We start from the raw sequence: 12,616 nt of genomic DNA on the forward strand, positions 1-12,616 counted from the left end.
CCATTATGCAAAGAAGCTGAGCTTATCCAACTCACAAGTCACAAGAAAACAAATATATCATCAAAGGATCGTTTCTCACATGTTATACTTATAACTGCTTATAAAGAATGTTTTGGTATTGTTAAAAACTTTATCAAGCAGTAAAACACTATAATATTTGTCTTCTTAATACTCGATAAATCTATGTCTAGAATTAGTAGGATAGTAACGACACCATCAGAGAAGATGAAACCACATGTCACTACTGGCCGTTGCTCATGATGCCAAGGAGATTGAGGAAGAGATTCATGACGTCCAGGTAAAGACGGATCGCAGCAATGATATACTCGTCGTAGTTGAGTTTCTTGATCAGCTGGTCTGTGTCAAAGATGATGTATCCGCAGAACACGATTGATGCTACACCGCTGAATATCATCGATGTTAGCTTCCCGAGAGGGTAGTAGATCTGCATTCATTTCATCGGTTAGCTTGTAATAGTAATATATCTCAATACTCCCAAGACTATGAATAGATTGGAGAGTTAGTTGGTTCTGGTAGTACCTGGAGCAGAGTGAAGACAAGGATAATGAGGAGTGAACCAAAGAGGAATGGTCCAAGGAAGGAGAAATCATGGCCTCTCTTTACTGCCCAGAAGGTGTAGATCGTCAGCCCAAAGACCATCGCAGCTGTGAGAATTGCAGCCTCCATAACAATCTTCCCTGTGTTTTCACAAGACTTGAATTAGATTCTAACCATCAATCAAATCGCATTGTTCTTTTGTTATAGAAACAGAGGTAAAGTTAATAAGTTTCTTGACAAAAGCAAGAATCACCTCTTCTTACGCTGTTCCTCTTTTTAATGATTCACAATGTTTAAACCAACAAGTTACTAAATTTCAACTATTATGATTTTGAAAACAGTACTACCTAGCTATTCACAGATCATACCAAGACTACATATGAAACAAAGATCTAGATGCAACACTATATCCACAATGAACTTGTTGTCCAGAGTTAGGTTGACTATTTCAAACAGAGAACAGTCCAAGGCAAAATAAGACAATCAACACTAGAAGAAGCAGAGCAAGTATGATATCTCTGTATCCATCCATTACCTTTGGAGAGAGAGCAGCAAATCCCAACAGCGAAGGAAATGGAGAGAGTGAAGATGGCCAGGACAATGCAGTTAATGGGATGCTTCTTCTCAAAAGCCAACAGAGGCCACAGCACTACAAACACATCAATAAACAAACCTCATCAAAATCCAAATCACTCAGTGAAACTTCCAAAACACACTCTATAAACAAAAACAGTAGCTTTCAAGCGATGAATCAAGCAGAAGAGAGTAAGGTATACAACATCACTACATCAGCGAAACAAGTATAGCCCCTAAGTCATGAAAAGTACATGGATCTAATAAGTCATCTTAACAAAGAATCAACGAAACACAATAGTAGCAAAGTGAACGAACACTACTACATGGATCTAAATCCTAAAGCTTTTCTTTTTCGGTGAATCGAACAAGTAACTCAAAAGCCCTAAGCGACGAACGATGATGAAATGTAGGTAAGACTTAACCCAACAGAGCTAAAACAACCCTAACTAAGCATGAAATCAAAAGATCAACAAGAGAAATATATGAAAAAAGGAGACGTAACGGAAGAGAGGAAGGAGGAGGATGACGAAGAAGACGACGAGTCCAGTGGTAGTCTCGGTGATGAAGACAGGAATCGGACGGACGAAGAAGAACACGGCGGAGACACCGACGGTGAGGAGAAGCTGAAGAGACAAGATGGTGTACACTTTCCTTATGAAAGCCCAACGAAGCTCCGAGCTCTCTTTCATGTTTGGATACAGCCCCTCGTTACCACTACCACCAGTTTCAATGTCAGATTTCGCCATTTTTTTTTTTTTGTGTGTTTGTTGAAATCTCACAAAACCAAAGCTCTGAGGGAAGAAGAAGATGAAGAGAAGTAAATGAGGTTTTTGAGAGAGTTTCTTAGGAAACTACCAAGAAAGTGAAGTGACTGGGGAAAATTGAAAAGTGGAGAGGTAATGCTTGTGTTACTGTTCCGTCATTGTTGTTACACTAACTAACCAATTAAATTCCGCCAGGTGGAATACTATCGGACGCGTTTTTTTCCCGGGTGACTGCGTAACCAAACATTGCATTGCCGGGAAATTATGTGTGTTTCTGCAAACACTGCTCTGTCTGTTTATTTGCTTTCTCCAGACAAACCAATCATAATACGCCACGTAGCATAGTGCTGGTTGTGTGGGTTTTGTCGTTTATATATTCTTTTGCATGGGAATGGAAAAGGAACCAGAGTGTACATATTAAAGCTTGTTGTACTGTTTATAGAGATTTACTACTTATATTGGTAATGCAGTCTCATTAGTGATACCTACCAATGCTAACATGCTACATAATGACATTACACTTGTTACCTAACTTCTATAATTGTTAACAAACTACTAATTACGTGTGTTTGTTTTTTTTTTTTCTTTTAAGATATACATGCTTATCTTAGTTATCTAAGACTAAGAAAATGACCATCTAGTTGAGTTGATGAAGTGTATCTAATGTATGATTTTAAGAAATTTAGAAAGCTCACTAGTCTATAACTCCAAAATATACTTTAAAACAAGAAAGAGACATTCAATACAGTGAAACAATTCGTCTTTTTTTGTTTATTCCAACAAACCAATCATATTGTCACTGCTCAAAGTCGTAAGATTATCTAAATGGTCTAAAAAGTGTTAGAATCTGACTAATTGATCAAGAAAAAATATATATATATATATGGGCCATAAGTTTGAGAATATTAGATTAATATAGGAAATGGACTTAATTGAGAAAATTAGATAAACAAATAATCAGTTGTGAACCTAAAAAATAAAGATTATCAACATACTAGACGAGGTACATATAACAACTCATGATCCAAGATGGTAAGATTTATATAGGGCTAGAAATTTATTAAACTGTACTATATATCTAGGTTTTGAAAAATAAAATCTATATGGGTTACCATGACCCAAGATGGAGATGGAGGTTATTAAAATGCCAACTACTATCAAGAGTTTTTAAGATATCTAAATATGAAGAAATGGTAAAAATCAATGGATGAAGATGCTACTAAACAAGACATCAATGGAAACTATGAGTCTATGACTGTGTGTATTGTGTAGTAATCAACTAAGTCGAACCATCTCCGGACTCCAACAATAGTAGAACGAGAGGGCCGAACCTATAAACTATTAAGGCGAATTGAAGTTCATTGGAAACTAGGGAATACTCCAACATACAACCAAAAGCCCATTGGGTTAGAAGAGTTACAACTTACCAGGAATTTATGAACTTTTATACATTTGTTTGTATGAAGAAATTGATAAAATAATAAAAAGTGGGGTAGAGAAGAATTAATTGAAGTTTCCAAGTGTAGGAGGTGTCTATGAACCTACTCAAAGACTGTTCTCTGATGTTTATCTAAAACTATATGAAAAAAGTATCGTTTGATGCGATAGATTTGACAATGCACTTCTCATTTTCAGTTCTTTTTCAAAAGTCACCACATTTACTATTACCATTAATATCTTATTTATGATTCCTAAAGCAAATTAATAACACTAACGACATCCACATGTGTATATATGCTTCTCATTTTTATTCCTTTTATGGCTTCTCGTGAGATTGTGATTATTGCCTTTTTTTCTGTGTTGAAAATAAATATTGTTGTTTAATTGCTAGATATTGTTGGCTCATCACTTCACTGTTAGAAGTTCACTGTTAAGCATTCATCTGGATCATAACCAGAATATGTTAGAAGTTCAGAGGACAACAATTTCTTTTCCCTTTTCACACAATGCTACTTGTGAATATAGCGTCTTCGATTTTAATAATTCGTGTGGCTGTTGTTGGTCAAGGTTTATTAACAAGTTTGTGTAGGTAGTAAAAAAAAGTCAAAAATTTGTGTGGTTTTAAGTCTGTTATTAGAGAATTGGTATATTTCGTAGTTTTTTTGTCAACTGACGTTGTTATTGATAAACTTGGTTCCAAACCAAGGTAGAATACAAGGTAGAATACTACACCCAAAAGAGGGAAGGCTTAAGCCGGCGGACTACAAGAATGTCCCCAGAGACAAAGGCCGGAGGAAAACAAGATTTCCCCGGAAACTATGTAAAATCATACATAACAACAACATTTGAAAACAAAATCGAAAGGGGACAACAACCTTAATCTAAAAGCAAAAGCAACCGGCTACAAAACTTTAAGGGAAACAATAGAACTAAGAAAGCAAAGAACCTCTTCTTCTAACGCACAAACGAATGAGATTTACCAAGGATGTCGTGACGACGACGTTGACACGCCCATGAACGTCAAAAAAGAAGTCTTCAAAACGCGAGGAGCGAGGCTTAACTTCTCGAAGAAACACCAATCTCAAAAACGAAACCGACGAAAAAGGAGAAAGCTATCACCCACTAAGCACAACAAGAAGAAGAAAGGACTCGACAAACTTAAGATTCTACCATCACATTCAAGCAAAACGAACCCTCTGCCTAGCAAGGAGTCGAAACCTCCCAAACGAAAGCTACCAAATCTGCTCGATACTACTAAGGACCACCATAAATCTACCACTAATAACAACCAAATAAAGCGATTCCATCTAACTCTAGCAAAACGTCGAAGAAGAACGGCCAAAAGACCGGCTTACCGGACAACAGAAACAGGCGAGACCATGGCCATGGATTCACGAAAACCCCATCTCGAAATCCACCAAAAAAAACAGAGCACCCGCCAGATCTACAGATCTCGGACACCCAACAACAACCCTCTCTGGAGAAGATGACCACCGACGGATCTAAACACCTTCGCTGTAAATATCTACCAATTCTATCAGAGTAAACTCTTCTCCAACGAACTACAAGAGAATGACGAATTGCAGAACCAAAAAAACTACAGCACAAAACGAAAGGGGAAGCCACTCACGGCATCGGCGAGAAGTGCTAACCACTAGAGTGACTTCCCGGTCTCAGATCTGAAAAAAGTGTCTAGGGTTTTTCTGTTGGGAGAGGAGAGCGGCGCTCGAGAAAAAAAACCTATGTATTTCATAGTTATATTTTGTTATTTTTTCTTGGTTGCTTTGTTTATTGGTTAAGCGTTTTTAATCAAAAACTATTGGGTTTGACGGCGCTAAACTTATAGTAGCTCCTTCGTTTGAATGGGGAATGATTGGCTAAATTAAATGAAAAAGAAGAAGATAAATACAATATCTTAATATGTTTTTAATTAGAAAGTAATTGTTGCTAATGCTTAATTTGATAAGTCTATATCTTTCTCTTACTAATATATACTACTACAGTATCTTTTAATTTTAATATACTTGTTATAAAACACATTTGCTTTCAAAGATTATTTATCACTTTCTTTGTTTTAAAATAGTTATCGGGCTTAATTTTTTGTTTTATTTTAGTTGTTGTTTTTGTTTTCCAATGTGATTTTTAGTATAAAATTATTTCATTTGTCCCTTACTAAATGAATTTTTTTTAAAAAAAAATTCTAATAGTCAAACGAGGATATAATATAATATTTATCTAATTTCTTAATTTTTATGAAAAGCTCTAGAATAATAACTAATAAAAATGGGAGGGAGTACTATTTCTAACTCCAATTACTAAATATTTTTGATTAATATTCTTAAATTTACCAAAAAAAATATTTCAAAAACTACTATTAAATATTTTTCAAAATTTTGTATATTAATTTTAAAACTTACGAATTTATTTATCATCAATTAGTTTTGATCTAACAGATGATGCAAGTTACAAATAGAATTAGTTAAAAGTATGTTCTATCAACACTAGTAAAAATCGTTTAAATAGTTACGGGTATCTGTTACTGAAATAATTGTAGCAAAATATAGCTACATAATGTAACAAATTTGTTACAATATATGAAGTAATTTATTTTGTAGCTATTTTGTGAGAAAACGTGTATAAATAGTGACAGATAGTTACCAAAATATTTTGTAATAAAATTGTTACATAATTTGTGACGCACCATATTGTAGCGTCATTACCCACAACATGAGTCGCAAGATGTAATAAATATTTTGAAAATAATTATAAAAAAATAGATTAATAGTATAATACTTTTGCTATGAATTGTTAGTAACTGTTGCGACAATTTTAACGCGTAGCAATACCATTCAGAAAATGATCGTCGCAATTTAACTACAATTTAGCTACAGAGTGATGCTTGTGTGACAAAAACTTTTTTATTTTGCTCTAAATACATATGTAGCAGCAATATGGTAGTGATTGTCTAATCAAACAAGTTGCAAAACTATCTACAAATATAAGATAAATATCATTTACTACAAAAATCATGTATTATAATATCATTTAATTTTTAAAATCATGTATTATAGTATCATTTAATTTTTGATATACCATCAGACTAAAAGTAAAACTAGGATTATAAAATCATCTCATCAATAGTTTACATTGTGTTTTGTAGTTTTTTAATAAAAAATTGAAATATAAATTAAAATATTTGTTTAAAAAATATTATGATCATATTCTCATTATTATAACATATTTTCCATTTAATTATAGTATTTTAAAACATTATAAATTAAGAAAAAGTGATTAAAATGGAATAAGAAAATATACATTAAACGTGAGCCAATGGGAAGACATCACTCAGATAGATGACATGGCATATTCTCAAACCGTAGGATCAGAGTGAATTCAAGGGACATTAATAACATCTCTTTGTTATTTCATTGGCTAGACTGTTAAAGTAAGGATCACGTTCTTTCTAATATGGACCGTTGATTAAAATAAATCTAACAGACACAAATTTAACCTTTTTTTTTTGCTCTATCTTCTCTCTTCGTTCTATCTCTCTCAAACTCGATTAGCAACCCTCAAAGACAGATCCAAATTTGTTTGTCTCTTTTTCACTCTCGATCCCTCTTAGTCTGAATTCCCCTCAGTTTCAATCCCTTGAAGTCTTGATTTTCAGTTTCATCCATCTATAAATCCCCTCTTAATCGTCACATGCATCGATCCAAATCAAATTGGTGAGGTCAAAATTAAGAATTAACATAGAAGGTAAAATATATAATTGGGTGTTCTTTATTTTGCAATGATTTAGTGATTATGTCATCTTCGGGTTGATTTGTTTCGGTTGTTTTGCTCTTTTGCAGGAAGATTACCCTTTGTCTCTTCTATCATTCTCGATCTACAACAAAAACTAGATTTGATGGTTACTCGCTTTCGTCGACTCAGATGCAATACTACTTACGAGAGTAGATAATCCAATTGATTATCTATTTAGGCAGTATTTGGATTGCTCTAGTTTATGCATTAGTATCTTTTGTCTTAAGAACGTAAATCAGAACATAGACAGATCAATGAAACTTGTATTATCAGTTTCTGTAGATATTCATACTATTCGCACATTGATATTGTCAGTTTCAGCAAATATCCATTAATGGTGGAAGCTTGATGATAGAAGAAGAAGACATTTTGACCCTTTTTTGTAATTTTTTTTTTAGCTGGATATAAAACAAAAAGCTCATTAGGAAACCAAAAATACAACCCAAATACATTTGTGTAATTTTTATTTAATTATTTTATTTGTATATTTACTATGTAATATATCTTTTTGTATTATGATTTCAAACAAAATAATAAAACATAATATTTTTAATATTTCAATTTATCCAAAAATCTACTAAATTTATAATTAAATACAAATAAATTTTTTATTAAATACACAAATGTGGTATTAATTAGTATTTAACTGTGTAGCTAACTGTTACAAGTTAACTACAAGCATTTTGTGCCTTCTTGAAGCTAATTGTTACACATATTTTAGAGGCTTTGTGTTACTAATAGCTACATTAGTAGATCACAAATAGTAGCTATTGCTACATATTAACTAGTATCTAACTTGTAGCAATTTGCTACAATTTGTGATAATAAAAAAATTTGCTACAACCAAATAGTTACTAATTTATTTTATCGCAAAATTGTAACAAATATTTTTTTGCTAAAAAAACACATAATACCTACAGAAATTCTCCTAACTATATGATCAATTTTTACTAGTGATGCAACAACTACTCTACTTACACAGTTAAGGCTTAAATGGAGAAAGGGTCTTGGCGGATTTTAATTAATTTGAACGGAACATGTCAATATTTTCCCTCTTTATGGTTCAGCTTTGGATTTTATTAGTTCAAAACATTGAAGAAACTTTTTTTGTATCCAGGCCATGAAGAAAACTTAAAACTAGTTCGCCCATTTTACCCGATCATCTAGTTGGTAGGTAACCAAACGAACACGATTGCCATCCTTAATTATGTTACCAATCAAAGTCATAACATTCAAACTTTTAATGAACCCAAAAAGCAATTTTAGTATGCATACCTTAACTAAAGCATTTTTAGTATGAACAATAAAATATATATTCCTCGGCGCATGGACAAACAAAGTTATTCTCAAAAAAAAGAGTGAAAATAATTTACGGGAAAAAGTGGAAGCTATATGTCTGTACAGTCCACCACCAACCCAACCAAACCCATCACATCAGTCTCTTCTCTGTAAAAACTCTTTTGATTATTGCTTTTTTTTCCCGACCCCTTTTGACATTATTGACTATTTACAGTTTCGTATAAACACACTAATTAGTTGCTTTTTCTTTACGTTAAAATGCTTTCTTTTTTTGCTTGTTTGATGAACTATATTAACGTCCGTAAATTTCCAATTATACGTCAGTTGCTTAAGAAAGTGTCTGGTACTAGCTTAGACTGCTTAGTCACTTTTAAAAAATCTAACGTCTATAAGCTCAAAGTATAAAGTATATGATTCATGGATAACAAATGTAATATTTCAAATAATAAATAGAAGGTATAGCATCTTTTTTATATAACATACTTGTATACAAGACAACGAAGATACGTAGCTTCTTGAAAGCTCTCATTTTTTCATCTCTTTGCATTGCCTTTTAGACTTCTTTGCCATATAACCAAATTTGGTCAAAACTGACAAAAACATGCTGCTGTAAACGCGTAAATAATTGATGTGTGTGTCTGTGTTTTTTTCTTTTTGAATAAAAATGTGAAAAACAAGCAGCTGATTTAGAAACATACACCTCTACAAAGCACGGTAATAGCTCCCTAATGTTTTTTCTTCTCACGTAGAAGGTAACATCATATAAAATTAAGGAATAATAAAGGAGCATCAATAAAATCGAAACCACCAACAAAAAAAGAAAAGAGAGTGAAAATTGTAAAATCTTAAAAGTTGTTCGTTTTGATACAACATCATCACCATGCAGTTGTTATTATTGCAGTTGTCACATATTAGTATTATTATACCATTATTAGTCAACGTTTGGGTCGAGTACAAAATGGCCCACACGACCAATATAGGACAGTGGTTAGAAGTTAGCAAATGAGTTACGTGTTTCCAATTTTTCAAAGCTCATAATGAAAATAATGCTCACCTTTTATGTTATATCTCTACATAAATTTATAACCATGACTTGTCCAACTAGGACCAAAGTCGTGTTTCGTTCAACTCCAAGAATTACACGTTGTTCCATAATCTATACGTAAAACCAGCTTCTAATAACATCTCTACAAGTCTAGAGTCTAGAGTATTAGAAATAATCATTCTCCAACTTATACAATGATTGTTGTAAGTAACTATAACGCTTTTTACTTAGGCATCTACAAAGCATAATAATTTGCATATCTTTTTATAGGCAAATAAAAGACCAAGTTCTGTATTTCCTCTCTATCTTCAAAAACTAAAATTGTAGGTTTAAATGTGAGACCAGTCGATGCTTTTCCAAATACTAAAATCAAAAGTAGAATTTATTGGTGCATCTCATAAGGAAAAATAAAATAAAAGAGAAAGAGATAAATTAATTCAGATATTGCAAACTTATATGTAAGGAACAGAGTATGCAGTACGACACGAGTACAGATGCGGCTTTGTAGTGAAAATGGGAAAAACTCCAAACCATAAATGCTTTTACTACTTTTTACATTCGTTTCTATAATAACAATTTCATTTTTATTTTTATTTTTAAATAAAATGGTCCTGCTGTAAACTTACACGTGCAAGTACGATAAATATTAATCATGATTTATGTTGATGAACTTATAAAAAAATTACTACTATCATCAAAGAGCAATAATGAAAACTACATTAGCTGTCGAGGGACAAAACCTATGGGTCCAAACAAACATGCATAAGCAGACAAATAAAGTACCTTAGTAGTAGTAGTAGTAGTAGGTTTTGTTTTGCAAAGAGGGATTTGCGTGAAAATAAGGGGGCAAATCACTGATTTTACTGATAACACTATATGGAAACACAACAAATTTAAACTCATCATTACACAATTGTTTTTTGGCGGATTTTTTTCAAATAATTCACCCCAAGGTAGTTTCAAAAGATTTGAAAGGAAAAAAATGATTAAGTGAACTGTCTAAAAAATATTTCAACATTTTTTTTTTTCATTTATATTATTTTAATCTTTTGTGATTGGTTTTCTTTACCATTTCTATATATTCCACATTTTTCATTTTTAATTTTACCCTTCAAAATATTTTTTTTGTAAAAAGTGATTTTCGCTAGATATTCATTGTATATGTATCAAAAAAAATACAACTATTAAAAAAACATCACTAATTTAGTAGGGGTAAACCATTTTGAAAATGTTTTATAATTATTAACAAATATCATATTTTGTTAGTATTTTCGATTAGGATATTCAGTTTTTTTTTTTCGTTCACATAGTAGAATATTCAGCTGTTTCACTAGTTATATGTCTAAAACCTTTGTCATGCTACTGGTTACAAAAGATTTGTTATATATGTGTATGACATTTTTGATCTTCTCACAAGTTCTACACTACCTAAATTACAATCTAAGCTATTAATAATTGTTGCAAACTAATTTTTTTTTACAAAGAGAAGATAAGAAACACCACCTAAATGAAAGACATCTGCAATACTAATTGGTTCAACAATGAAGCAAGTGTCATTAGAGTGAAAAAGGATGAGTACTCTCTCTCTCTCTTTCTCGGTAATATCACCCCCAACCCCCCAAAGTTTTTTGCTTTCTCCCAAAGTCCTCAATCTCTTCACATGACCAATTTTTTCTTTTTATATTAACATATAGTTTTTCATTACAATAATTAATCAGACAAGCACAAGAAATGAGGAACTAAAAAAAAAAAAAAAAAAAAAAAAGAATTAAAAGGATGTTTTTTTTTTCTTGTTTCCTCCTTCTGAATTGTTTAATACTAATTGATCAAACTTAATTAGGGCATGAAAAGCTTGCTGCCACACTTGCACCGCCAAGCTTCAGGGTAATACTCCAAAGGCATGCTCAAACCGGGTTGAATCGGTACGTGAACCGGTTTACACGGCTGACATCCCTTACACTTCGCTCTACACGTCGGTGGTGATGAACCCGGACCTCCAAACCGCTTATTATCCCCCATGAACCCACCCGGTAATCCAGACCCGGGTCTCTGACGACCAATCCATCCACCATCTGGTTAATAATTAAATTTAACAACCACCGAGTTAACTCGCTCACCATTTTTACACATCAAAAACATAATAACCCATTGGAGTATATAAACATAGCTTTTAAAAAAAAAAAAAAAATCAAACCAAAATTTAGTAAGAGATCTCTTTTAGAAAATCAAGAAATTATAATATTTTTGTTGGGTTCTTACCGGCGGAGACTGAGAAGAGGTGGAGGAGAGCAAATGCGGCGAGTGCAGCTAAAAGAAAGCGACGACGGCGGCGACGGAAGGCGCCCATATTAGTCTAGAACCGGCGAGGATGCGCGCACGTTAGCAGAGAGACAAGTGTTTGTGGTGAAAACTTGTGTGTTTTACTTTTCTGTGTGCCAAGAGAGATTTTTATGGGTTTATGTTTGTGAGTTTGGGGTTTGGGGTTATTCATTTTGGTCTTAAGTCAAAAAAGAAGCTTAGATAGAGAGAGTGTGTGTGTGAGAGACTGTGAACAGTAGAATAGACCCATGAGCTTTGGATTTGGAATCCAAATATTAAATTCAAACTGCTAACTCTTTTTTTTGTTTTTTTGTTTCTTCTTTCTACTATTTGACTGTATTTTTCTCCTTTTATACTAGTACTATATACATTTATCTTCCAATTATTACACTTTAGTGAGTGATCACTTAATGTTAACCCATTAAATAAATGAATTTAAAGATAACTCAAAACAAGAATATATTCTGAAAAAATGAAGCTTTAAACAAAATATAAAGGTTCTTAAATTACTATTATGACATGTAATTTAATAGTTGAGCTACTAAATGAGTGGGAGCTCACTCAAACTGTAGGCAAAATAAATAGGTTGGGCTTTATGGATATTTCTGGTCAGGTTTTTCTTTTCATGTTTCTTTTTTTTTTTTTTTTTTTTCTGCAACCTTTTGATGTTTCTTTTTCTTTTTAGGTTTCAGTCCTACATTTTTTAATAATTATTTCATTTTTAATATACTTTTGATATATATGTATCTCTCGTGTTTCTTTTTCTTTTGTTTCAGCTTTTTGAATAAACCCAATATATATATAATTT

The 12,616-nt window shown here is 32.5% G+C and overlaps 2 protein-coding genes and 1 long non-coding RNA gene across 3 annotated transcripts; 1 reads left to right on the forward strand and 2 right to left on the reverse strand.

Moving 5' to 3' along the window:
• Nucleotides 1-38: 38 nt before the first annotated feature.
• On the reverse strand, nucleotides 39-2,285 carry LOC104732165 (protein LIFEGUARD 1). Its single transcript, XM_010451701.3, has 4 exons — nucleotides 1,637-2,285; nucleotides 1,094-1,207; nucleotides 541-698; nucleotides 39-445 (listed from the first exon to the last, which is right to left on the reverse strand). The coding sequence occupies exons 1-4, from the start codon at nucleotides 1,878-1,880 to the stop codon at nucleotides 242-244; spliced, it is 720 nt and encodes a 239-aa protein (XP_010450003.2). The 5' UTR covers nucleotides 1,881-2,285; the 3' UTR covers nucleotides 39-241.
• A 4,492-nt stretch (nucleotides 2,286-6,777) lies between these two features.
• On the forward strand, nucleotides 6,778-7,700 carry LOC104718189 (uncharacterized). The gene is made up of 2 exons (XR_015573621.1): nucleotides 6,778-7,097; nucleotides 7,193-7,700. It is a non-coding gene; the product is annotated as an uncharacterized LOC104718189 (long non-coding RNA).
• A 3,444-nt stretch (nucleotides 7,701-11,144) lies between these two features.
• On the reverse strand, nucleotides 11,145-12,065 carry LOC104723708 (EPIDERMAL PATTERNING FACTOR-like protein 4). The gene is made up of 2 exons (XM_010442102.3): nucleotides 11,749-12,065; nucleotides 11,145-11,561 (listed from the first exon to the last, which is right to left on the reverse strand). The coding sequence occupies exons 1-2, from the start codon at nucleotides 11,834-11,836 to the stop codon at nucleotides 11,326-11,328; spliced, it is 324 nt and encodes a 107-aa protein (XP_010440404.2). The 5' UTR covers nucleotides 11,837-12,065; the 3' UTR covers nucleotides 11,145-11,325.
• Between the last annotated feature and the right edge of the window lie 551 nt (nucleotides 12,066-12,616).

The sequence above is a fragment of the Camelina sativa genome, chromosome 12, assembly GCF_030686135.1.
Source record: "Camelina sativa cultivar CO46 ecotype springtype chromosome 12, ASM3068613v1".
Lineage (NCBI taxonomy): Eukaryota > Viridiplantae > Streptophyta > Magnoliopsida > Brassicales > Brassicaceae > Camelina > Camelina sativa.